This window comes from Onychostruthus taczanowskii, unplaced genomic scaffold (genome assembly GCF_017590055.1).
Source record: "Onychostruthus taczanowskii isolate IOZ18803 unplaced genomic scaffold, ASM1759005v1 scaffold184, whole genome shotgun sequence".
Classification (NCBI taxonomy): domain Eukaryota; kingdom Metazoa; phylum Chordata; class Aves; order Passeriformes; family Passeridae; genus Onychostruthus; species Onychostruthus taczanowskii.
The window spans coordinates 392,010-416,075 of NW_024499062.1; the positions used below are offsets into that span (position 1 = coordinate 392,010).

General features: G+C 48.1%; 1 protein-coding gene across 1 annotated transcript in view; it reads left to right on the forward strand.

Moving 5' to 3' along the window:
- Positions 1-22,057, forward strand: part of LOC121334170 (collagen alpha-1(VII) chain-like) — an 80,595-nt gene extending 58,538 nt beyond the window's left edge. Inside the window, exons 68-83 of the mRNA XM_041401074.1 lie at positions 420-491; positions 959-994; positions 5,415-5,495; positions 6,121-6,174; positions 6,430-6,483; positions 7,637-7,699; positions 8,128-8,190; positions 9,360-9,476; positions 12,056-12,133; positions 13,350-13,403; positions 15,064-15,112; positions 15,971-16,009; positions 16,470-16,622; positions 18,308-18,364; positions 19,400-19,570; positions 21,987-22,057. Coding sequence (XP_041257008.1) covers positions 420-491; positions 959-994; positions 5,415-5,495; positions 6,121-6,174; positions 6,430-6,483; positions 7,637-7,699; positions 8,128-8,190; positions 9,360-9,476; positions 12,056-12,133; positions 13,350-13,403; positions 15,064-15,112; positions 15,971-16,009; positions 16,470-16,622; positions 18,308-18,364; positions 19,400-19,570; positions 21,987-22,057 — 1,212 coding nt within the window. The remainder of the gene's footprint in view (positions 1-419; positions 492-958; positions 995-5,414; positions 5,496-6,120; positions 6,175-6,429; positions 6,484-7,636; positions 7,700-8,127; positions 8,191-9,359; positions 9,477-12,055; positions 12,134-13,349; positions 13,404-15,063; positions 15,113-15,970; positions 16,010-16,469; positions 16,623-18,307; positions 18,365-19,399; positions 19,571-21,986) is intronic.
- The last annotated feature ends 2,009 nt before the right edge of the window (positions 22,058-24,066 follow it).

Below are 24,066 nucleotides of genomic sequence, written 5' to 3' on the forward strand. Positions count from 1 at the left end.
CATTAAAATATTCCAGAAATACTAATCCATGAAAAATAATCTGTAAAATAACACACAAACATCTCCTCTTGGATCAATATCTGGATGACTCTGGAGAGCAGAATCTCGAGCCCCAGTGAGCCCAGCAGGGTGTTGTCCTGGATTTTTGGCAGAGATACAGCTCATCCCGAGGATCCAAACTCCCTTCCTGTCTGTTTTCCTTCAATCCCCACCACTGGGCAAGGAATCTTCTCCAGAACAATCCCCAGAGCTTCCTGCCGACTCCTGGCACTGGTGGCTTTCTTCCCAACCCCTGGGATGGAATTTTGATATGGAAATTGTGCTTTTGGTCATCTTGATTATCTCCATGGGTTTTTCCATGGATAAATTCCAGAGAGCAGGTGCTCACAATGTATTTAACAGGGATTTTAACATTTTAGGGAATCAAAGGAGAAGCTGGATCCAAGGGAATGATGGGACTTTTCGGGAGCAGAGGACCCGTAGGACAGAAGGTGAGTTCCAAACTTGAGGCATCTTCTGCCAGGACTGAGGTGGAAGATCCCATCCCTGGTTTTCCCATGGGATATAATCCCTCATTCCCTCCCCAAAATTGCTGATTGGAATGACTGAAGCTCTGGAAAAGCAGGAGCAGCTGCACTTTTCCAGGAAAATCCTGAAGATTTTAATGGAGCAGAGCACTCTGGGAGCTTTCCCAGGCTGGAATGGTCAGTAAGGAGTTGCTGGAATGTCAATATTCCAGGAGGGAGGTGAGAGATGTTCTCCAAGCTCCATTTAGAGTCCATGGAATCCATTGTTTTCCAGCAGGGATATTTGGGATATCCCACTGCCCTTCCAGCTGCTACTGTAAGGAGCTCCGCAAAGCTCTCCTTGTCCCTTTTCCAGAATTCCTACAGCATTCCCTGTTTCCAGAGGGATCTCAGCTCTTCCCCAGGGTAACTCGTCCCTGCTTTCCTTGCAGGGGGAGCCAGGAGAACCGAGCTCGCCGGGATCTTCCGTGAGTCGGAAAACGTTTCCCTGCCTTTCCAAACCCTGGGTGTGGAGAAGGGCCCTGGTCCTCTCCCACAGCCAGGAATTTGGGAAAGGGTGGGAAGAGGCCATGGGAACTCAGAGCTGCTCCCCAAAGTCCCTGTTCCAGGAGGTTTTGCTGGAAAACCAGCATGGATATCAGGGATCACAGCCAGAGGTTTGGGGTTATGGCTTGTGGAAGAAATTCCTCTCTGTGAGGTTCAGGATGCCCTGGCACAGAATTCCCCAAAAAAATATGGATGCCCCATCCCTGGAAGTGTCCAAGGCCAGGTTGGACAAGGCTTGGAGGAACCTGGGATAGTGGGAGGTGTCCCTGCCCTTGGGACTGGAACTGGATGGGATTTAAGGCCCCTTCCCACCCAAAGCATTCCATGATTCCATGATTTTGCATTAAGGAACGCAAGAAAAATACATTTATTTAATGTTTTTAATGCCTTCGGTGTATTCGCCCCAAGTGGAAAAATCTCCAAGCTCCAAAGGCTCTCAGGATCACGGAATCATGGAATATTTGGAGTTATAAAGGACCCACCAGGATCATCAAGTCCAGCTCTTAAATTAAGGGCCCAAACTCCAAATTTCCAAGGTTGTCCAAAGAAATAAGTCCCCACTGATTCCTGGTCACAGCCATGGAATTATTGACAGGCCTGAAATCCCGAGTGGGAATTGCTCCCTGAGGAAAAAGCCGTCATCCAATTAGCTATTGTATTAATTATTATTGCTATTAATAATTATAAACAACCTTCTGAGCACTTGGCCAAAGCCTTGAGGCCGGAATGTGCTGCAAGACCTGGGATCAGCACAGCTAGGGGTTGGATTGAGGATATTTATGGAATTGTTTTTTAGGGAACACCTGACTCCATGGGGTGAATCCATCCGGGAATGGAGCAAAGTTTGCTGAGTGCAAAGGGATCCCAGCATCTCGGTTTTCCCTGGATTTTAGGGTAATAGTTCCCACAGAGTGGTGTCCTGCCATCCACCATCTGAGCAAAGCACAGGAGTTTTCCTTTTGGAAATATCCTGGGATTCTGCTCGTGCAGGGCAAAGCTGGGATTTGATCCCTCGCCACATTCCAAAAATTGCAAAAGCCACATCTGAGCTGGGACTCTGCTGGAGGACCCAGGATAAATTCTGGAATTCATCCCACCTGGGGCCACTCTGCCAGGTTCACTTCCCACTGATTTTATTGGAAGATTTAAGGAATTCTCACCCATCATTCCCATCCATTCAGGCACCTGAGGGAGGATCCTGATGGGAATTAATCTCCCACTTCATTTCCTAAGTGCTCCCACTTGGATTATTCCTTCCCTGAGTTATTCCTGAGCCGTCCCTCATTCCCCAAATCCTCTTTTCCCGAGGACAGAACTCCCATCCTGCCTGGATCCTACACCAAATCTTCCAGGTACAGCCTCGTGCTCCTCATTTTCCTTCATTTCCCTCTAATCCCACCTTTTATTCCAACAAATTGCCAACAATTGCTGCTCCTGCTGAATTCCCTGGCAGTGATTTCGGCGCCCTCATCCATTTACTCTCCTGATTTTCTGATCCATGGAAGTTCCCAGCCGAGCTGACAGCATTTGTGTCTTCTCCCTGCAATTATTCCTCGGAAAATTTCAATGGATCCACTTGACTTCACACACGGGTTCAGTTTTGATATTCCAGGCGCCTCCTCCTCCTTTCCCCTCTTTTCTAAAAGCTCTTCTCCCTTTTTATTTTGCTGTTCCTGCCTCGCTTCCCTCTTTTATGTTCCAATTGCTGCTTTTTATTCCCATTAACTCATCATTTGGATCATGGACTCAGGCTTCCAGCTCCCCTTCTTTATTCCTTGTGATTGTGCATTAAAATTACAACGGATTAACCCGTTATTCTCCCCAAAACTCTGATTTTTAATGCTCTTTTCCCTCATTTCTTGCTCCCTGATTTGGTTTTCCAGAGATTCTGAATCCCTGGAGAACACCAGACTCGGAGTTCAGCAGGAGTGGGAATGGTTTACAAGCAGGAATTTGAGTTTCTGATGGATATTAAGTTTCCCAGGAAAACTGGGATCACACAAAATCTTAAAATGCTGAGGGTTGGATAATTCCCTTCCAGATCCTCTCATTCCAAACCCCCCACCAAGGGGAATTTTCCACTAAACCAAGCAATTCCCACCCCAAACACCAAATTTTTGTGGGGGGAAAAGAGCTCAAAACTGCAGCAAATAACCCTGCCCCAAAATCCAGTAAGAGCTAAAACCACAGCTGGAGCTCCCGGGTGGAGCTTCCATTTACATCATCCCATCAAATATTGAGGAGCGGGAGCCCAGGAGGTGGAAAACCTTTTAGGAGAAGTTTGGGGGATTCATCCTCCTTTTGATGTGTGCCTTCAAAGGGCTCCATCCTTTCGGGGGAGCATCCCAATGGATTCCAGCCTTTCCCAACGTGTCCCTGCTCATTCCCAGCTCCTCCCTGGCTCCTCCAGCCCAGAGCTCCGCGGGAGTTTTCGCCTGGGAGCGGAGGATCCAAGGTTTCTCTGCGTCACAGGTTGGTGACTCAGCCTCTCTGCATGGCCCCAGAGCGTTGGCAGTTCAGCTCCAGCAATGTTCAAATCCCAAATCCAAAGAGCCGGAGTCTGTTTCCAGCATTCCCGCAGTAATTGCCTTTAAATTGCCAGTTAAATTTTAATTTACTCCCATTTATTGTCCAGCCTTGACTTCCCTGGCACGACACCGGGATGGAAATCCAAGGGAACAAATTTCCATTTGGCTTCTTTGCATTTTCTTCTTTTTTTTTTTTTTCCTTTTTTTTTTTTCTCTTTAAATTCCTCCAATCCCATCTTCTCCCTGTCCTGGGAAAGCATCACCTCCATGATCTTCTTCCCTTTCAAGCCATGTCCAATCCCAATTTTAAACATTCCGATCCACATTCCAAAATCTCTCCAGCAGGAAACCACTTATGGAGAGACAAAATCCTTGTCTAAATCTTATTTATGATGCCTGGACTAAGTAGGCCAGGCTTAGACCCAGCTTTCCAGCACATCCTTATGATTTTAAACATTCCAATCCATATTCCAAAATCTCTCCAGCCCAGGACAAGCAGCAAACCAATTACAGAGAGATAAAACCCAGGTCTAAATCTTATTTGTTGCCTGGACTAAGTAGGCCAGGCTTAGACCCAGCTTTCCTTCGGCATATCCTTGAGTGAGTTTAACTTTTCCTAAAACCATCTGGGATTCTCTCAGGACGAGAAGGATCTCATGGAAAGCAGGAAGATTAGTTGGACAGGAAAACATGGAAAACCTGCACTAGAGATATTTGGGATAATTAAGAGAAGTATTAAAGTTTAAATTAAATTTAAATTAAATTAAATTAGGAGAACTCTAATTAATCTCAGGGTTTTTTGTGCACAAAAAGAAGCTTTTTGAGCCATTCCTGCTCTCATCCCAGCTCCCAGCTCCTTCAAGACTCCAGGCACTTCAAGGTATCTCAGATCTGTGGGATTTAACCATCACACAAATGGTTTATTACCCTCCAATCTGTCCCAGCAAACAGAAATATTCCCATTTTCCCAGGGTTTTATGGTTTATTTACGTCCCCAGATGGAATTTTCTATTGATTGTGTCAATAAATAGTTACCAATAAAGAGATATCTGTGCCTGGAATATGGAGCAACATGGATTTCCCTGATCCAGGGAGTCCCTGGCACACAAATCTGATTTTTTTTTTTTTATCTTAATGAATTTGTTTCCTTCCAACAACCACAGCAAACAAATTCCAAGCAAAGAATTCCGCTTGTTCAGCTCCTGATTTGCTCAAGCAGCCAATTCATTCTCCCCTGAGAGGGGCTCAAGTGGGGATAAATCAAATTTTTCCTTCACATCCAGGTGCTGGAAAATGCCATGAAAATTGGCCAGGATGGATGAGGAGACTGCAGCAACCCTGGGAAAAATAAATTTAAATTTAAAAATAAATTTTAAAAACTAGGATTTTTAGCAGCTTTATTTGCTACCACAACAATGGGAGACTCCATGAAATGAGGTCCCACCAGCCAAAAAATTCCACAATGGGATAAAAAACCTGCAGACCCCTTAAATAATTTCTTAAATCCCTGTTCCCATTCCCAACCCCATCCAAATCTCCTTGCCTGGAATGACCCTTTTGCTGCCACAATCTCCCCAGTTGGAATTACAAATTCATCCCCTCCCAGGTTTCCTTTGCTGGGGATTTACAATCCATGGAATTGGGGTGAGGAATGGGATCTAAATCCCAGCCTCAGGCCTTGGGGCTGTTCCTGGGGGAGCTTCTGCCCTCGGATTGAGGGATCCTACAGCTGGGATTCCACTCTGGACTGTCCTCATCCCTCTTCCCTGAAAAAAGCAGGCTCTGGAATGAATTTTTCCCAACTTTCTGGCAGGGTGCAGCAGGACTGGATGGGAAGAACGGGATCAAGGGAGCCAAAGGTGACAGAGGCCTTCAGGGACAGAAAGGGAAGCCGGTGAGTGGCAGGAAGGGACACGGATTGTTTGGAAAAGGCTCTGCTCTTTCCTGGATCCCACACTCCTCTCTGCTCCTTCCCAGATCCCACATTCCTGCCTGCTCCTTCCCAAATCCCACATTCCTGTCTGCTCCTTCCCAGATCCCACACTCCTTTTGTGCCTTTCTGGACCCCACATTTCTGTCCCCTCCTTCCCAAATCCCACATTTCTTTCCCTTCCCACTCCCTAAAGGCCTCAGGGCTTTCTTCAGGGTCCCCTTCAGTGTCTTTTCCAAATCCTGGAAAAGTCTCCAAGGCACATCGTGGCCTGGTTTTTAGGAGTTGTCCTCCTCCATTTCCCAGCACGTCCATATCCCAAAATTTCTAACTTATCCCGTGTTTCCCAGCCTGAGCTTTCCTCTGTTTCTTACCAATGCCCAAATTTCAATTCCCTTCACATCCCAAGTCCCTCTCTGCCTGATGGAGAGCAGGAAACCAAGGAATCCTTCACTAAATCCCTCATGGATTTCCTGGGATCAGCTCCTTCACGACAAGGAGGCTCCCAAAAAAATTCTGGCACATGGATGGGATTTTGGCCCATTATTCCCAAAAATTCGTCTCCTTTGTCCTTTTTTTTTCCATGTAGGGAGGGAAAGGTGACCCTGGAACCACTGGTGACACTGGGCAGAAAGGGACAAAGGTAGGACATGGATGAGATCCCGGGAAATCCCCATCCTTGGAGATGCCCAAAATACCCGGGAACGTGGTGGAACAGCTTTGGATGGCACCGCTCAGATTGGGAGTTGGAGAAATGTTCTCCAGAGCTCCTTCCAACCTCAACCACTCCGTGATCCTGGGGAATAAAGGCTGGGATGAGCAGAGGTGGGGAAGCAGCTTCCAGCAGCCCCAGAATTCCTCCTCTGCCCTCATTCCCTGTCATCTCCTTAATTCCCAGGGCTTGCGGGGGCTTCCAGGTCGGATCGGCGCTCCCGGAGCCAAAGGTGCCAAGGTGAGCCAAGCCCAGCTTTCCACCCTGCTCCAGCTGCCCCATTCCCAAAACTGCTTCCCACTCGTTCCCAGGAAAGCTTCATGCATGGAATCCTGAGGAATCCACTCCATTTCTGTGGGAAAATCCCTCCTGGAAGGATCCTGTGAAGAGCAGGGAATCATGGATCGGGAAGCTTTAAGGCTTGCAGGGAACTTTGGGATAATCTAGGGTTAAAATCTAAACTAAACCCAGCCCAAATCCCTCCTGATCCATGACATGGAATCCTGAGGAATCCACTCCATTTCTGTGGGAAAATCCCTCCTGGAAGCCCTGTGAAGAGCAGGGAATCATGGATCAGGAAGCTTTAAGGCTTGCAGGGAACTTTGGGATAATCTAGGGTTAAAATCTAAACTAAACCCAGCCCAAATCCCTCCTGATCCATGACATGGAATCCTGAGGAATCCACTCCATTTCTGTGGGAAAATCCCTCCTGGAAGCCCTGTGAAGAGCAGGGAATCATGGATCAGGAAGCTTTAAGGCTTGCAGGGAACTTTGGGATAATCTAGGGTTAAAATCTAAACTAAACCCAGCCCAAATCCCTCCTGATCCGTGGCTTAGCAACAGCCTGGGCTCAGGTCTAAATTGGTGCCGGGCTCTTATCACCACCATTAGTTCCTTATCAGTAAACAACATCCAATGAGCCTTAATGGGTTTTTTATGGAGGGATTGGGAAGCTTGATAAGAGAAATGGGAGCTATTGGTGACAGAGGCAATGTTGTTGTTATTATTGTGGCTATAATAATTTTTTAATTAATATTATTTTTATTATTGTCGCTATTAACGTTTGGATTCATCAGCCCCGCTCCATTTGGTAACTGATTTTTTATCTAGGGAATTCCCCACCTGCTTCCCTCCAGGAGAGCTTGGCATTGGGATAATCTCCAGTTTTAAGGATTCCAAATTATCTTGGTGTTGAGTTAAATTAGTGTTAGTCTGTTAATTTGTCTCATTCATTAATAGTTAAATTTTAGTGATCTGAAATTTCTAGGCTGAGGTGAGACTTCATCTCTGAGTGTCATCCCAGGGTTATCCCTTTCCTTGATTTTCCAGGGTTTTCCCGATGTTTTTGGGGTTCTTTGTCCTCACAGCATCTCCACTGCTCTTCCATCCACAGGGAGAAGTTGGCAGTCCTGGAAAACTGGGAATTCCAGGGTTAAATGGACAGCATGGACCAAAGGTGAGGATCTGAACCATCACAGAATCATGGAATGGTTTGGGAAGGGACATTAAAGGTCATCCCACAAGAGTTTTCCCAGAAGTTTTCCCAAATCCACCTCTGGAAAATTCCCGTTTCTTCCAAAGGGCATAAATTGGGTTCTCCTGGATCTGTTCCCATAAATCAGCATGGATTGGGTGAGGATTCTTGGATATTGGGATTGGGGTCTTTACTCACCTCCCCAGCTGAGTTCATCCATCCCAACCCCGATGCTCCACAGGCTCTTTTTCCATCTTAATGGGAATTTTCCCTCTCCTGGAACACCACCAGTGCCCAGACTGAGGTGACACTCAGTAAATAACTCCAATCCAAGGAAAAACCAGTTAATTCCCAAAATCCCAGCCTTTCCAAGCCCACATTAGCCATGATTTTACCTTGGCTCCTTCCAGGGTGAACCAGGAGCCTCGGGGAGCGACGGCGCCTCGGGAATTCCTGGGGAGAAAGGAGAAAAGGTTGGTGCTGAGCACGCTGCCATTTCCAAGGAATAAATCCCACATCCATCAGGTGCAGTTAACAAAATTTAACATTTTCCACATCACTGGTGCCCTTTCCAGAGGGGAAATGTCAACTGGCTGGAACGTTAGGGTTGGGGGAATGCAGTTGGAAAAGGGCAGGAGAGAGAGGTCTCCTTAAATTCCCCTCTGTCCATGGATAAAATCCCAGGAAGAGCCAGTTTAGTGTGAGGAGAAGCCATCCAGAGGGGCTGGGAGTCATTGGCAGAGTTATTCCACAACCATTCCCAGGGTAAATCCCTGGGATAGAAGTGGATCAGGCTGTGGCCACCTTGGCATGGGAAATGGGAAAGGTCTCCAGGCTGATTCCGAGTTCTGTTCTCATTTCCTTGAGGAATTCCCACCTGTGTCACTCCTCACAAATCTTCCTTCTCAGCATTCCTTAATTTCCTGCTTTATTCCTTAAAAAAAAAAAAAACACACCTAAATTTGTACTCTGCCATATGGGAAAAAAAAATTTGGGATTTCTGTTAAAACAGTAAATTTTTAGGGGAAAAAAAACCCCAAACAAAATCTCATCAGCCTCCATCAAATCTCTTGGCATTTTCCAGCCCCTCAGGCCCTTCCCACATTCCAGTCTCCAATGGATTTGGGATCTTAAAGGATTTTATTGAAAACAAATCTGTTCCCCATTCCCTGATGGTCGAACACCTCCTGAAGTCTCTGGTTGGTGGCTTGGAGATCATTCCCAGGGAATTCTCATTCCCTCCCTCTCCTGGCCTTCTCCTCTCCCACAGATTTGTTTTCCACCACTGCTGGGTGTTGGATTTTTCCTTCTGCTGCGTTTCATGGGAATATTTTCTGTTCCAGCAGCTCTGGGAGAAAGCTCAGTGGTGAAGATGAAATTTATGGGTTTGGGATCTTCCTCTTTCCTCGTTTTTCCCAGGGTTACAAATGAAAAGGTTCTGTTTAGGTGAGCTGGGAATTTAGGAATTCTTGGGATTAGTTGGATGGAAAATCCAAGTCACCAAGCACCTTCTGGGCAAGAAAAGGTGGAGAGCAAAGCTCCCACGCCAAGGAATGTGGGAGGTGTTCCCATATTCCCAATGCCATGGAAGTGTTTGGATGAGGTTTGGCTGCCCCATCCCTAAAACCCCTGTGATTCCCAGGGAGCCAAGGGAGTTCCTGGATTGGGAGGATTCAAGGGACAAGCGGGATGGCCTGGGAAGCCTGGAGGGGCCGGAGCAGCTGGACCTCGAGGGCCACAGGGAGAGCCAGGCCCACAGGTGAGCAGCAGGTCCCGAATCCCACAGGAATCCCACAGAGCCTCAATCCCAGCATGTCCTGAATCCAACAGGAATCCCACTGGTCCTGAATCCCACAGGAATCCCACTGGTCCTGAATCCCACAGGAATCCCACTGGTCCTCAATCCCAGCATGTCCTGAATCCAACAGGAATCCCACAGATCCTGAATGCCACAGGAATCCCACTGGTCCTGAATCCCACAGGAATTCCACAGAGCCTCAATCCCAGCATGTCCTGAATCCAACAGGAATCCCACAGATCCTGAATCCCACAGGAATCCCACTGGTCCCAAATCCCACAGGTCTTCAATCCCAGCAGGTCCTGAATCCCACAGATCCTGAATCTCAAAAATTCTGAATCCCACAGGTTCTGAATCCCACAGGAATCCCAGCAGGTCCTGAATCCCACTGTATTCACAGATGCTGAATTCCACAGGTCCTCAGTCCCAGAGATCCTGAATCCCACAGGTCACGACCCCCACAGGTTCTGAATCCCACAGGAATCCCAGCACGTTCTGAATCCCACAGGAATCCCAGCACGTTCTGAATCCCAGCCGGTTCTGAATCCCACAGGTCCCAAACCCCACAGATCCTGAATCCCACAGGTCCTAAATCCCACAGGAATCCCACAGATCCCAAATCCCACGGGGATCCACTCCTGGACACCCTTGTGTGCCCGAACACCCCTGAAGTGTCCCCATGTCCCTCCTCTCCCAAGCTCTCCCACATTCCCTCTTCCCATGGGATCTTCATCCACGGATTCCATCTCCCAGTTCCTTTCCCTCCGGAGATTTTCCCTCCCCTTTCCTCCCCTCCTTCCCCATCATCTGACCTCTCCATGGAGAGATAATTCCAGATGACCTCTCCATGGAGAGATAATTCCAAGTGATCAGGACACCAAGTGGTTCATTATCCCAGGATCAGGATGCCGGGGCTTGGGAAGGAGCCGCTGGCTCTCAGCTCCCGTTTTTAATGAATATTTTTGCATTCCAGCCATGCTGGGCACCTTTAGAAATAGGGAAAAAAAGTCCTGGGAAATGAGATGTTAATTCCATCAATGAGCAGGATCACCCTGCCCTGGAAGTTTTCTTGAGACAGCTCTGAGAAATAAATAACTTTCCAAAGTGAAACAAGGCTGGAAATGAAAATTTCCTCCGTGGTTTTGCTGGGGAAGCTTCAGGCTTGGATTAAAGAACACAAAAATTACCTGGAAGATCCAGGAATCAAAGAAAAGTTGGGATAAAGTAACCTGGAAAACCAAATTTTATTCATAAGCCCTGCTTGATTCCTGACAGGGAGAGCAATAATTTGGATTTTGGAGGATGGAAGATGGGACAACTCCCAGTTTTCTGGGAAAATCTGAATGAGTCTGGATCTCATCACATCCAGGGTCTCCAAGATCTCCTTATCCTACAGATCTTTGCAGGAATTCTGACAGGGATGGGTCACTAAAAAATCTCTATTCCACCTCATTCCAGCAGATTTTTCCTGCTTTTTTCCCAAGGCATTATCCATTGACAACTCTTACACCGCATCAGCTCCATCAGGATCAAATATTGGTGGGATTTTGGCAAATTCCACGTGAGAAATAATGTTTTAATTAATTAAGTTATTAAAAACTACAGCACCAATATCTGGAATGGGAGATGTTGATCAAAACAGGAGGCTGCTCTTCAGAAAGACAAAAAATGTGTGATCCCATGGAATTCCCAAAAAAAAAAAAAAAAGGGATTTAAGGCAAGAAGAGGGATGCAGGGCAGAAAGGATGAACAAGGACCTCAACCCACATCCAGAAATTCTCAATAATTTTAGTTTTTTGTGGCACCAGATCTCCTTAATCCACTCCTTCATCACAAAATCAACTTTAAAACAACTCCTAAATATTTCTCTTTTTTTCCCCCCAAAGACACTTGGATTTTCTCCCTGCCAATTTGCCTTTTGGAAGCTGAATTTTACCTGGAAAACACCTCTGGAAACCAGAATCTTCCTTAAAAATAAGAGCTTGGAGTCACTGAATAAAGATGCTGCAACTGTGACAGGGATCTTTAAAAGGAATTTTGAAGGGTGGTTATAGGAGCAAGGTGGAAAAAGGTCCTTCCAGAACAATAAAATATGGATTAAATCCCACTCCAGTCCATGGAAACAAAATTATTCTTCCTTCTCTTGCTCCCCAGGCTGTGCCTTGCCATGAAAAATAAATCAAAGGAATCACAGGAGGGAGGAGGGAGCCGAAAGTACAAGATTCCCTCATGGATATTTAAAAAGGCTGGAATTTTTGATGTTATTAGCAAGCCCAGAAAAGCCTGTCTGGGATAATAAATGGCTTTTTTTTGGACACTGATTAAAGAGAGGCTGTGAGGTGCCACTCTTTCCTCCCACACCGCTCCTTGGCTTCTCCTGGAATTAAAGGAGAAGCTCCGGGAATGACTTGTGGGGTTGGGAGAGAGGGGAAGGAATTCCAGAGCAGATTCCCATCCCGGGTTGGGTTTTTGGGGGAAAATACCAAAGAAATGTGGGATATCTCTGGAAGTGCTGACAGAACTCTCCTTTTCCTCCCCAGGGTCCACCAGGGAAAAGAGGGAGATCCCAGCTCTGCCTCCAGGGACCCCCAGGCACGGATGGGCCAAAAGGAGAAGTGGTCAGTATGGGAATGATCCAGTGGGGTTCCCAAAATTCCAGACTGGGTTTGGGTGACCTTGGACCTTCCAGGTTTCATTTCTCAGCTCTCCAGATTTTCCAACAAGAGCAGAGCCATTGCAATCCCAAATTCCAGGCGCTGGACAAGGGCAGTGCTGCCCAAATTCCTGCCTGGAGGTGTCTCCAGCTGGGGGGAAGATTCCTTTGGGAAAACATCAAACTTTGGATTGGCACATCCCCGAGGCAGAGCAGGAATGAACCAGTAATCAGTGCAGAGTAATTAATGCACAATTAATGCTGAGCAGAGAGCTCCAACAAGAGCTTTGGATCCCAACCCCAACCTGTTTGGGGTCAGTCCCTACACCCTGCAAACCCCAGTATCCCAAGGGATTTTAGGGTCAGGAGTGGCACTGCTTTAACTCCATGTGCTGCTGGTGGATAATGTGATTTTTCTGGCACTGGGAGTGAGCATGGATTGAGAAAAATGATCCTCCTGGTTTTAATTGGGATCATCCTTCTTGTGTTTCTTGTCCTTTAATATTTTGAAGTACCCTTAATCCACAAATCCAGTTTCCAGCAGTTCTGAGAGGAAAATTTGTCAGGGTGTTTTTATCCCTTGTTGACAAAGCTCAACATCTCCCGGTTTTTCCATCTTTCCAGCACTGGAATTGCAGCTCCAGTTTCAAATCTTCTGCCTGAGCTGATTCCCAAAGATTCTGTGCAGGCCAGACCCTCTCCATGTATCCACCTCTTCCAGATGGAAAATAGACCTGACTTGATCCATGGATTTCATCTCCTGGTTCTTTTCCCTCTGGAGATTTTCCATCCCCTTTCCTCCCCTTCTTTCCTGTCTCTTCAGGGGAAGATTTGACCTCTCCATGGAGAGATAATTGCAAGTGATCATGGGTTAATTATCCCATGATCAGGATGCTGAGGCTTGGGAAGTAGCCAGTGGCTCTCAGCTCCCATTTTTAATTAATATTGTTGTGATAGAGCAGAGCTCCCAAAAAATCTGGGATGATCTGATGGACACATGGATGAGGCCGTGCCTGTCTGCCCACTGAGCCAATCGCAGATATCCCTAAAATTTATAGGAAAACACGTGAGGCTTTTTCCCCATCTCCCTTGCGAGCTATCATCCCTAAGGAGCACTTATCCCCGGAGCATTTTGTGGACAATCTCCGGAGATGTGGTAATGATCCAAGTGTTTCTAACAGGGGGAAAATGGTCCCGCCGGGCAGAAAGGAGCCAAGGGAGATCCGGGCCTTTCCGTGAGTGCTTTCTCCCAAAATCGTTTCCCATTTCGGGGGGAAAATGGAGAAAATCGGCCAAAGCTTCCCTAAGAGGCCGAGGGGAGGAGGGAAACACTGAGAAACGGATTTGCTCCAAGAATATCTGGGAAATGAGGCTGTTGGTGTTAGCCAGGGATGGCAGAGCGGGGCGGGAGCAGAGCTGGGCTCTACAAAGCCAAGCCTAAAGCACCAGGAAGATTTTCCCTCCCTCATCTTTGCCATGACTCCCAGCTCCCGACTGTCCAACAGGATCGGTGCTCCAGGGCTGATCCAAGCCAAAGGAAAAGTAGGAGAGGGACATGTGCCTTTAGGGAAAAGCTGCTACCCTGGGCTTCCAAATCCTGAGGAAGAAGGAAGGGTTGAGCCACATGGATCAGGACAAAATTCCTGTTGCACCTCCCTCCACATCCCTTCATCCCAGATTTTGTTCCACTTGACTGACACAAGGCAATATTTCCATTTTCCCAGGGTGTGGATTAATTTTCCAAGCAGGATTAATTTTAGCAGGGGGGTTGTGGGAAAGGATCTCCTAAATTTGGGCTGCTGAAAATTCCAGCTCTGTACACGGGAAAATGCCCCAAAATTTCAAATCCCAAGAAGGATAAGAGGTGATGACCCCAGGAAGTCCAGTAGGACATCAACCATCCCACAGGGAAGATTCCCAATGGGATCAGTGGCTGTTGGCTGTCCCAGGGATGAAGGATGGGCTCCAAATCCATGAGATTGGAGGTCTCATTCCATGGGGAATGGCGTTGGCTGAGAAAGAGGCAGAGAAAGCAGGATGAGGTGCAGCTCCAAATGATCAAATGTGGTTCCACAGCCCATTCCCAAGGGGCAATCCTGGAGGATAATTTGGATGCAGGTGGTTCCATGGCTTTTCAGAGCTCAGGGAAGTTTGGGAGGTCGTGGCTTTGGGGACAATGCCAGGAGGGTGGGAACACTCCCTGGAAAGCCAGCCCAGGTTTGACATGGGTTGATGGGTGACAAGGGTTTTTGGAGATCCTTCCAGTTTGGGACATGGAATGATTTGGGATGGAAGAGACCTTGAAAATCATCCAATTCCAAGGCAGGGATTCCAACAGAGAGCTGGATTTGATGGTCTTTATCGATCCCTTCCAATCTGGGACATGGAATGGGTTGGGATGGAAGGTACCTTAAAAATCATCCATTCCTTGGAAAGCCAGCCAAGGTTTGAGGGGTGACAGGGGTTGGGATCCCATTCCTCGTGGCCAGAGGAACTGGCTGCAGGAAAACCAGGAATTTCCAAAGGGAATGGACCACAGATCTTGAGCAGAGCTCGCTGTCACACCAAATCTCCAATCTCATTGCACCCCAAATGAGGTGGCTCCACCTCAGTGGGACAATGCCAGCAGGGTGGGGACACTCCTTGGAAAGCCCAGGTTTGAGGTGGGACATGGGCTGGGATCCCACTCCTTGTGGCCAGAGGAGCTGGCTGCAGGAAAACCAGGAATTTCCAGAGGGAATGAGGTGCAAATCTCAAACTGAGCTCCCCACGACACCAAATCTCTGCTCCCGTTACACCCCAAACAAGGCGGCTCCACCTCGGTGGGACAAGCAGGGAGATGGTGCCGGGGCTGGAATTCATCGCTGAATTCTGTTTTTCCCCACTCTGGCACAGGAGGAAGAGGTGAAGGAAGTGCTGAGGAGCGAAATGAGAGGGATTTGTGGTGAGTTGGCCCCGTGGTGACCCTGCCAGCAGCTAAATTGGAGCCATTTCCGTGCCAGCACACATCCAAATGTCACCGTCAGCAGCAGGCAGAGCTGGGGCCCTTCTCCAGGAGTGTGGAATTCCAGGCCCTGCAGATTCCTGACCTCCTGAAACTCTCCATTTTTATCCCTTAACCCTCTCCCCTCTCTTCCCATTTGGTTTTGTCAGCAAATCTTTCCCCCATTTCCTCATGGATTGGGAAGGTGCTGGGTCACTTGGAGGTCGCTGAACCTTTTAATTCCCAGTTTTTTGTGGCATTCCTTGGCACACAGAATACTCTGCTCCCACAGGGAATAACTGCCACCAGCACCACAAAAAAAAAAAAAAAGAAAAAAAAAAAGAAACTCAAAAAAAATCCCCAAAACACCAAACAAACAAACAAACAACACCAAAAGAACAAAACAAACAAACAAAAAAAAACCAAAAAAACTCACACCCAAAAAAAACCTAAAAAACACCAAATTTGGGGATGGTTTTATCCCAGAACCCCAACACTGAAATTTTTGGGGTCTTGCTTTCCTTGCCCTGAAGAAATCCATTTATTTGAGATCCAGCAGAATCTTCCTGCCGCATTCCCTGGGCTTTCCCTATGGATAAGGAAGATTTTTAGGTTCAGCACCTCTGGAGTTTTTGGAAGCATTTGGATCCTTGAAAATGGGGAAAAAGGAAATGAAAAATGAATAATAATGAAAATAATTATTAATTAATAATGAAAAATGAAAAATAATCCATAAAAATAATTATTTCATTGGAAAATCTTATTTATGTTGAGGAAAAAAGCAGCAAACAAACTCTTCCCTGTCTCTTCTGCCTGCAGGTTGTGGAGGTGAGTTGGGAAGGATGTCCATGGAAAAGCGTAAGTCTGGGAATTCTTGCAGGAAAGGATCTTCTCCTTGCCCCAAACCAGCCCAAAACTGCAAGTGAGAAGTTGTTTTTAGGAATAAATGGGGTTTTTTTCTGGGACTCAGTGCAGAGAATGTTGGATCACCAACAACTTTTGGATGTTGGTTTGAGGGGAATGGTTCTTCCTGGGAGGAATCTGAGGGATCAGAGGGAAACATGGAAGTCTCCTGTTTTCACCCTCTCCTCCAGGACATGATCAAATCCCTCCCTGACTCCCAGTTTTTAAAGCTGAGCCCACAGAAATCCCAATCCCCGCCCACACAATTCTGGGATTTTTCCACCATCCCAAACCATTCCTCAGGATGAGCTCCAGGGCTCATGGAATCCTCAAATCCAATGGTCCACAGAGCCTGGAGAGCTCATCTGCCCACCCCAAACCGCTGGATTCATCCTCAGTGGCCCTCAATCCACAGGTCTGGAGGTGGCTGAAGTCCACAGACAGCTCCATGGGTATTCCCAGGCGCGGGAATACGCTGGGAATGGTGGAAATTGGGAAGAAAAGCTTGGCACAACTCACGGCAAGACCACAGTGAAGCCCTTCATGGAGCCACCTCCACTCCTTGCAGGTGAGTTCAGCTGCCTCCTCCCCATCTTTCCAACCATGGAATCCTCTGGAGCATTCTGTGATAAATCCTATTCCCTGGAATTGGGCAGGGATGGGATTTCCAGTGGGGGCTCCCATGCTCTTGGAGATGACACAAGCCAATGCCCCTGGAAGGTGAGGAAAACCTAATTATTCGTGGGATCAGTGGTGATCCCAACCTTCCGCAGGGTTCCTTTTCAACAGCTGGGAGGAAGCAGTCGTTTCCAGGCTGATTTTGTCCCACTTTTCCCACCACATCCTTGGCAAATTCCAGTAAAACTTCCAGCCATGCAGAAATGGCATCTCTGAGATCAAACATCCGAGACTATTTCTGTCCAGGGCCTCATAAACGTTGTAATAAAGGATAAAACCACAGCTTAAAAACATGGAAAAAACATGTTTTCCACAGGTTTTTCCTCGTGGAAAAACAACTGGAGCTGTTCCTGTTAGTGTTTTCCAAGAGGGAAAATGCTCCAATGCTCCAATGCTCCAAATTCCAGTCTAAGAGGGAGTTGAACTCCATGATCCTTCCTACGCCTTCTAAATTAGGACATGGAATGGTTTGGGATGGAAAGGACCTTAAAAATCATCCAATTCCAGGCCAAGGGGTCCAACAGAGAGTTGGATTCTAGGGTTTTTAGAGGTCTCTGTCCAGTTTGAGACATGGAATGGTTTGGGTTGGAAGGGGCCTTAAAAATCATCCAATTCCAAGGCAGGGATTCCAACAGAAAGTTGGACTCAATGGTCTTCATTGATCCCTTCGAATTTGAGACATGGAATGGTTTGGGATGGAAGGGCCTTAAAAATCATCCAATTCCAGGCCAAGGGGTCCAACAGAGATTTGGATTCCAGGGTTTTTACAGCCCCCTTTCCAACTTGAGGCATGGAACAGTTTGGGTTGGAAGGGGCCTTAAAGATCATCCAATTCCAAGCTCATATTCTACGATTCCATGATTCTCCAGGACAGAGAGCTTTGGGAAGAGCTTTGGGGAGGGTTTTAAGTCAAACCCATGGATGATGGCCCCATGTAAGGAATGAACACATCCCCAAAAAATCCAGCCAAAACTAGAACCAAACCCCAGCAATCCCCACTCCCCTCCCGCCCCACTCCGGGCGCTCTCCCGACGTCTGTGCCGGACGTCAAAGTCTCCCATCAGGATCTAAACTCGATTTATACCACGGCAGCGCTGGGGATCAGATGGATGGGACATTCCAGGTGTTATCAAATCACGGCAGCAGCCAACAATCCCATTAAAAGCTGGGGCTGAGGCAGGAGGGCTCATAAATCCCTCTGCTAAGTGACGAGCGTGGAGCGGCTCCAAATGTTAACAGGATTCTGCAGCCGGAGCGTTATTGCCGCCAGATTCCAATCGCTCCCGGCTTTTCCGAGCCTCCCGAACTCCAGCCTGACATTTATCTCAGGCAAACAACCACCAACACTTCCATTTTCTCTGACGAACGCCCAACCTTTCCCACGGAGTTGTTTAACACCATTAAGGGTTTTATTGCCGCCGGTTCCTCGCTGCCGTGGCCGGTTGCTCCGTGACATTTATTAGGAGAACTCGTTAGGCTCCACGGAAGGCTCCAAGGATCTTTATTTAAATGAGGGATAATTTGTTTGCACACCCTCATTCCGTGTGATTTCCTTGGCTTTTCTCCCCCCCCCAGCCCCGGCGCAGCAGACGGCGGGAGCCTCTCAGGGAGAAGCCGGCAGCCAATTACCAGGTGAAAAGCTGGGAATTAAGTGGCATTTTGGGAAGTCACTTCCCAGGTGGCTTGGTTTGGGATCAAGGGATGTGGCACTGAAGGAGTTACACAAGGTTAAACCTCGGTTTGGGCTTGGCTTAAAGCAGCTGGGTTTGCCCCAGGGGTGTTGAGCTGGTGGTGAAGGAATTGGAGGGGGTTTTGATCCAGAGAAACACACTGGGAAGATCCTCCTGGAATTCCCTGAGTGCAAACATTCCTGGGAAAATATCCCACCCGAAATCCAGGGTTTAACCATCCCTTTGGAAAGGTCAGGGGCCTCCATGGTGGGAATCACAGTGATGGATGATGGAGCAACACAGAGCTCATCCCACACTGGGAATCCACTTCTGGATGTGCCCTTTATCCCTTCTGGGAATCCACTCCTGGATTTTCCCATTGTCCCTTCTGGGAATCCAGTGCTGGATCCCCTCTTTGTCCACTCTGGGAATCTACTCTAATTCCTTCCTTTGTTTAATATGGGAATCCACTCCTGGATATCCCCATTTTTCCACTTTGGGAATCCAGTGCTGGATTTCCTCCTCTGTCCACTCTGGGATCCATCCCACGGGTGGGTGTGGGGTGTTTTCCAGAGCAAATCAAATCCATGGACCGTTTATGGGGATGTTTTCCAAAGTGTGGCCTTTTCCCACCTGGATCCAGCCCCTGGATGCTTGTGGGGTGTTTTCCAGAATGGATACAAGCCCTGGGGGGTGTGTGGGGTGTTTTCCAACCCGGATCCAACCTGTGGGGTGGATGTGGGGTGCTTTCCCACTTGGAGCCAAGCCGTGGGGAATGTGGGATTGGGCAGGAATGAGGTCCAGATCCAACCCATGGGAATTGTGGGGTGCTTTCCCACCCCGATCCAACCCATGGGAATTGTGGGGTACTTTCCCACCCCGATCCAACCCATGGGAATTGTGGGGTGCTTTCCCACTAGGATCCAACCCATGGGAATTGTGGGGTGCTTTCCCACCCCGATCCAACCCATGGGAATTGTGGGGTGTTTTCCTGCAGCCCGGTGCCTGCAGCCCATGGATGAGGGCTCCTGCCAGCACCATTCCCTGCTCTGGTACTTCCATGGCCCCACCAACTCCTGCCGGCCCTTCCTGTTCGGGGGCTGCCGAGGGAACAGCAACCGCTTCCCATCCCAGCGGGAATGCCAGCGCCGCTGCCAGAGCTCCCCAGGTGAGGCTGGGCCCTCCAAATTCCCTCTTCCTCCAGCCAGCAGCAGGAAAGCCCATCCAGGATTTGCCCACTGCCACTTCTTTAAGGTGGAAGTGCCAGGAACTTGCAGGGTTTTCTTCTCTGCCCATTCCCAGATCATTCCCAGGAGCTCCTGGACATCTCCCCTGGGCTAATTCCAAGGGTGGGGTGGGCATGGATTGTGCATGGATCCACCTGGACCCCAGGTCCTGATGTTTTGGATGTCTTTTGTGCTTTCCAAGGACTGACATTTTGCAGGAATTTGGAGATTTTGTGCCCTCAAAACCCTGGAATGTTCCATCCAAGCAGACTCTGGCATCTCCAGGCAGATCCTGAAGTCTAACCTAGACCATTTTAGGTCTGGATTAACAGCCCAGGGTTGGGGTCTCACCTCATCCAGGGGTTCAATGGGAAAATCTCCTGGAAGCACAGCTTGGCTTCCATTGCCAGATCCAGGGGTTTTGGGATCGGTTTGTGTGGATTTTCCCTCATCTCCAGGTCATCCCAGGGAAAATGGGGCCTGGCCGGAATGCAAACCCTGCTCCAAGCAGGGCAGGAGCTGTGACTGATCCCAGCCTTCCAGAGACCTTTGGAAAAAAATCCATGAATTGTCCACAATCCATTAAATAAAATCTCTGTTGAGGTTCATCTGCTCTGGATTTGAGGGAAACTTAAAAAAAGAGAGAGGAATTAATGGCTCAGATCCATAATTTTGGAAACCACTCCAAGGGCTTGAAATCCAGGCCCAGCAGCACCAGGAAATGAGTGAAGCTCCTCCTGCCCAATTTTTTTTCCAGGAAATTTGCTTTAGGAGCCACTGGGAACTTCACAAAGCAGCTGAAGGTACCTCCAGCACAGTTTGTGGGAAGAAACAACCACTGGGAATGGGATTAATCCCAATCCAAGACAGATCCCTGAGTCCTCCACGTGCCCATTTTCCCTGACTGACCCCAACCAGAGCCAGGATCCAGCCAGGATTGGGATATTTGCTTTTTGTGGATGGGGGATGGGACAATCCCGTGGTGTCAGGGACCTCCTGGGCCACTCTGAGCTTGGGAATTCCAAGAGGGAGCCCAAACTGCAGCCAACATTCCCACTGTTTCCTCTTCCCTCTTTTTCCCAAACCAGGCAGAGGGAGATGAGCAGCTCCAAGTGTTTCATTTAAATCCAACGGGATTGGGAGGAGTGACTCCGACACCTCCGGGATGGACAAGGAAAACAAACAGCAAGATGTTGGGAAAAAGACATCAGAAAACTGGAATTATGGACATTATGGGATGAGGAGAGGGAAACCTCTGGATGCTGAGGCAAAGGAGGATGGGAAGGGCAGAATTCCTGAGCCAAACCAGGTGGCACAAATTCCTGAGTTTTATTTTTGTAAAATAAAAGTGTCTCAATGCTGTGGAATTCTGGAGCACTCGCCTGGAAGAGGGAAACCTTGGGAATGGCAGAGAAAGGTGGGAACATCCATTTTTCCAGCTGGATCAGGTGGATCCCCATCCCTTTTGGCCTGGCCCTAAATTCCCGGGGGCCTTTAGGAATTCCCACCCTCTCCTCACTTGGGAATTCCCTGGGGCATTCAGGAATTCCCACCATCTCCTCCATCTGGGAATTCCCTGGGCAGGTTAAAAGGAGCTATCCCAAAATCCCCAAGAAAAAAATTGCGATCCAAACCAGGCTTCTCCCTAAAAAAATGCCACTTCCAATTCCTTGAGGAGCTTGGAGTTGCAATTTTTATAAATCCAAGAAGAGGTGTGGAAATCCAGTAAGAGTGATTCCAAATCCTGGGATTTTGATCCCATGGAGACACAGACACAGCTGAGAGGGGTCCTGCTCCATGGGACAATCCCTGGGAAAGGTTACAGGATTTGCAATGGGAAAACAGGGATGTATTAAAAGTTTTCCGTGTAATTTGGTAAAACTGAGCTCAGATTTCCAAGGTTTCAAATTTCCTGGGATTTGGGGTTGGCTCTTTGCTCCTGGTAGCACAGTAGGAAAAGGATTCTCCTCACTCCCAAAATCCCAGGATTCTCCTCGCCCACAACATCCCAGGAACTGAGGAGGGAGGAGCAGAGATTTGGGGACATTTCTTCCTTTTCCTCTCCCAAAAAAATGAAAACCATGGGATTTTGTAAGCCTTGGCAAGGAGCCATTTCCAGAGTGACAATTCCAGCCTCTCCTCCTGAAATCCTGGTCTGTCCTGAGATGTCCTTGGGGAGGAAAAACATTCCAGAAAAATATTCCCTAGGAAAAGAAACAAAATGCTCCTGTTGGGAAAAGGAGCATCACCCGGAAGGGAGGGATTGGGCTTTTCCACAGGCCTTGGGAACAAGTGGAATTCTGAGAAACATTCCCACATTTTCCCATTTTCCTGGTTTCCCTGTGTGAATTTACCCAGGAATGCTGAAGGATGCTGATCTTGGGGTGCTGCACCCTCTGGAATTTGACATCTTAGCAAATATGGAATGAGTGGAATTCCAGCCCTGAGGGAGCTGAGACCATCCAGGGAAATAAAGGATTTGAAATAATCTCATTGCCAAATTAAACGGGCAAAAATGATCAGGGAAACAGGCTTGGAGGAGCCACAGGTTCCCTGGTTGGAAAATAAAATCACCCCAAATTAAATGGGCAAAAATTATCAGGGAAATGGAGGCTTGGAGGAGCCACAGGTTCCCTGGTTGGAAAATAAAATCATGGAATGCTTTGGATTGAAGGGACTTTAAGGATTATCCAATTCCACCCCTGCCATGGATAGGGAATCTTCTGCTATCCCAGGCTGCTCCAGCCTGGCCTTGGACACTGCAGGGATGCAGGGGCAGCCCCAGCTGCTCTGGCAATTCCAGCCCAGCCAGGAATTCCTCATTGCCAAGATCCCATCCATCCCTGCCCTATCCCAGTTTAAAGCCATTCCCTGTGTCCTATTGCTCCCTATTAAAAATCCTCTTCCATTCCATTAAGGATAACAACCTAGTCAATAATTAAGTACTCATTAAGAAATCAAAGTGGAATTTTTTCCCAAATCCAAGGGCAAAAATCCCTCATTCCCCCTGTGGATCTCTTGGGAGGTTCTTCCCAACTCCTTTGGATGCTCCAGGACCAGGAGGCCAAATCCTTTCCAGCCTTTAGGATTTGGGATTTGGAGGCAAAAGTTGTGGGAAGTTCTCACTGAGGCTGAGGAGACGCCAAGCAGCAGAAATTCCATGAAAAATCCTTTTTAGAGCTGGGAATCCACAGGGCTGGAGGCAGCAGGAGGGGAGGAACAGACCTATGGGATTTGGGAGCCTGAGGAAATTCCCTTCCTGTGTTGTTATTCCCAGAAATGTTTGGACAATCCCTTAATTTTCCCTTTCCGGCCCAGTGCCATCCCTAAAAATCAGACCTCACCTCACTGGCTTTGGAATTTCTCAGCAGCTTTTGTCTCCAAATCCCAAATCCAAGGCTGAAAAAGGATTTGCCCTCCTGGTCCAGGAGCATCCAAAGGAGCTGGGAAGAGCCTCCCAAGGGAATGATTTGGCTCAAAACCCTCCACCAAAATCCACATTCCTGAGGGATCCAAGTGATTTAATCCAGGTTTGGAAGAGCTGGGAAGTGAAAACCGATATTTAGGCAGGCCTAAGGTCGAGCTCAGCGGATTAAACCCAGCTCAAATTCCCATCAGAGCTCAGGGGAAACTGAGAACTGGAATTTTTTTTAATCCCCCCCGGATTAATCAAATGTTCCCTACGGATTTGCCATCCAGGATTTGGCACGGCCACAGCATTCCGGGAATGGAGCCCCAGCATTTCCCTGGAAATGTCAGGGCAGCCTAATTGAGTTCCTTGAAATTATCTCAGGGCAGGAGTGGGGGGAGAGGTTTTAGGTTTTCTGGTGGCTTTCCAGGCTCCGAAGCAGAAAATTCCTGAACATCCTTTGGAGAAAGGCCTTGGGAAAAGCCAAGCTGGGCAGTGGAAATCTGGGATTTAAAGCACAACAAGCCAGCTCACAAACCCTCATGGAATCTGGAAATAAATAAAGAGGGATTTTGGATCGGGATTTGTGGCTCAGAGATGCAAATCCATGGATTTAGGAGCACTCCCAGCCCCTCTCCAGGAGGGGATTCCTGGAATATTGGATGTTGGAATATGGATTCCTGCATCCAGCCAGGGAATCTTGAAATCTCCCGGCCGCAGCCTCCGATGTCCGCGGCAGTTCCTAAGCAACCCCGACGAAGGAAAAGGGATGGAGAGGGAGGAGAGGCTGGCTCGGGATAATTTGGTAATTGGATAATGAGCCAGCCCTGGAATGGCCACGGCCGAGCCTCACCCAGCAGCCTCTGGATGTGCCCGGAGATCGGATCGGATCCGTCGGGAAGGAGCCGACAAAATCCTGCCAGACGGAAAAGCAGCCCGGGAAATCCCTGCTGGTGCTCCCAGCTGGAATTTGGCTTGTTAATTATGGATCTTTACAGTGGGAGCAATTAAAGATGCTGTTAATGGAGG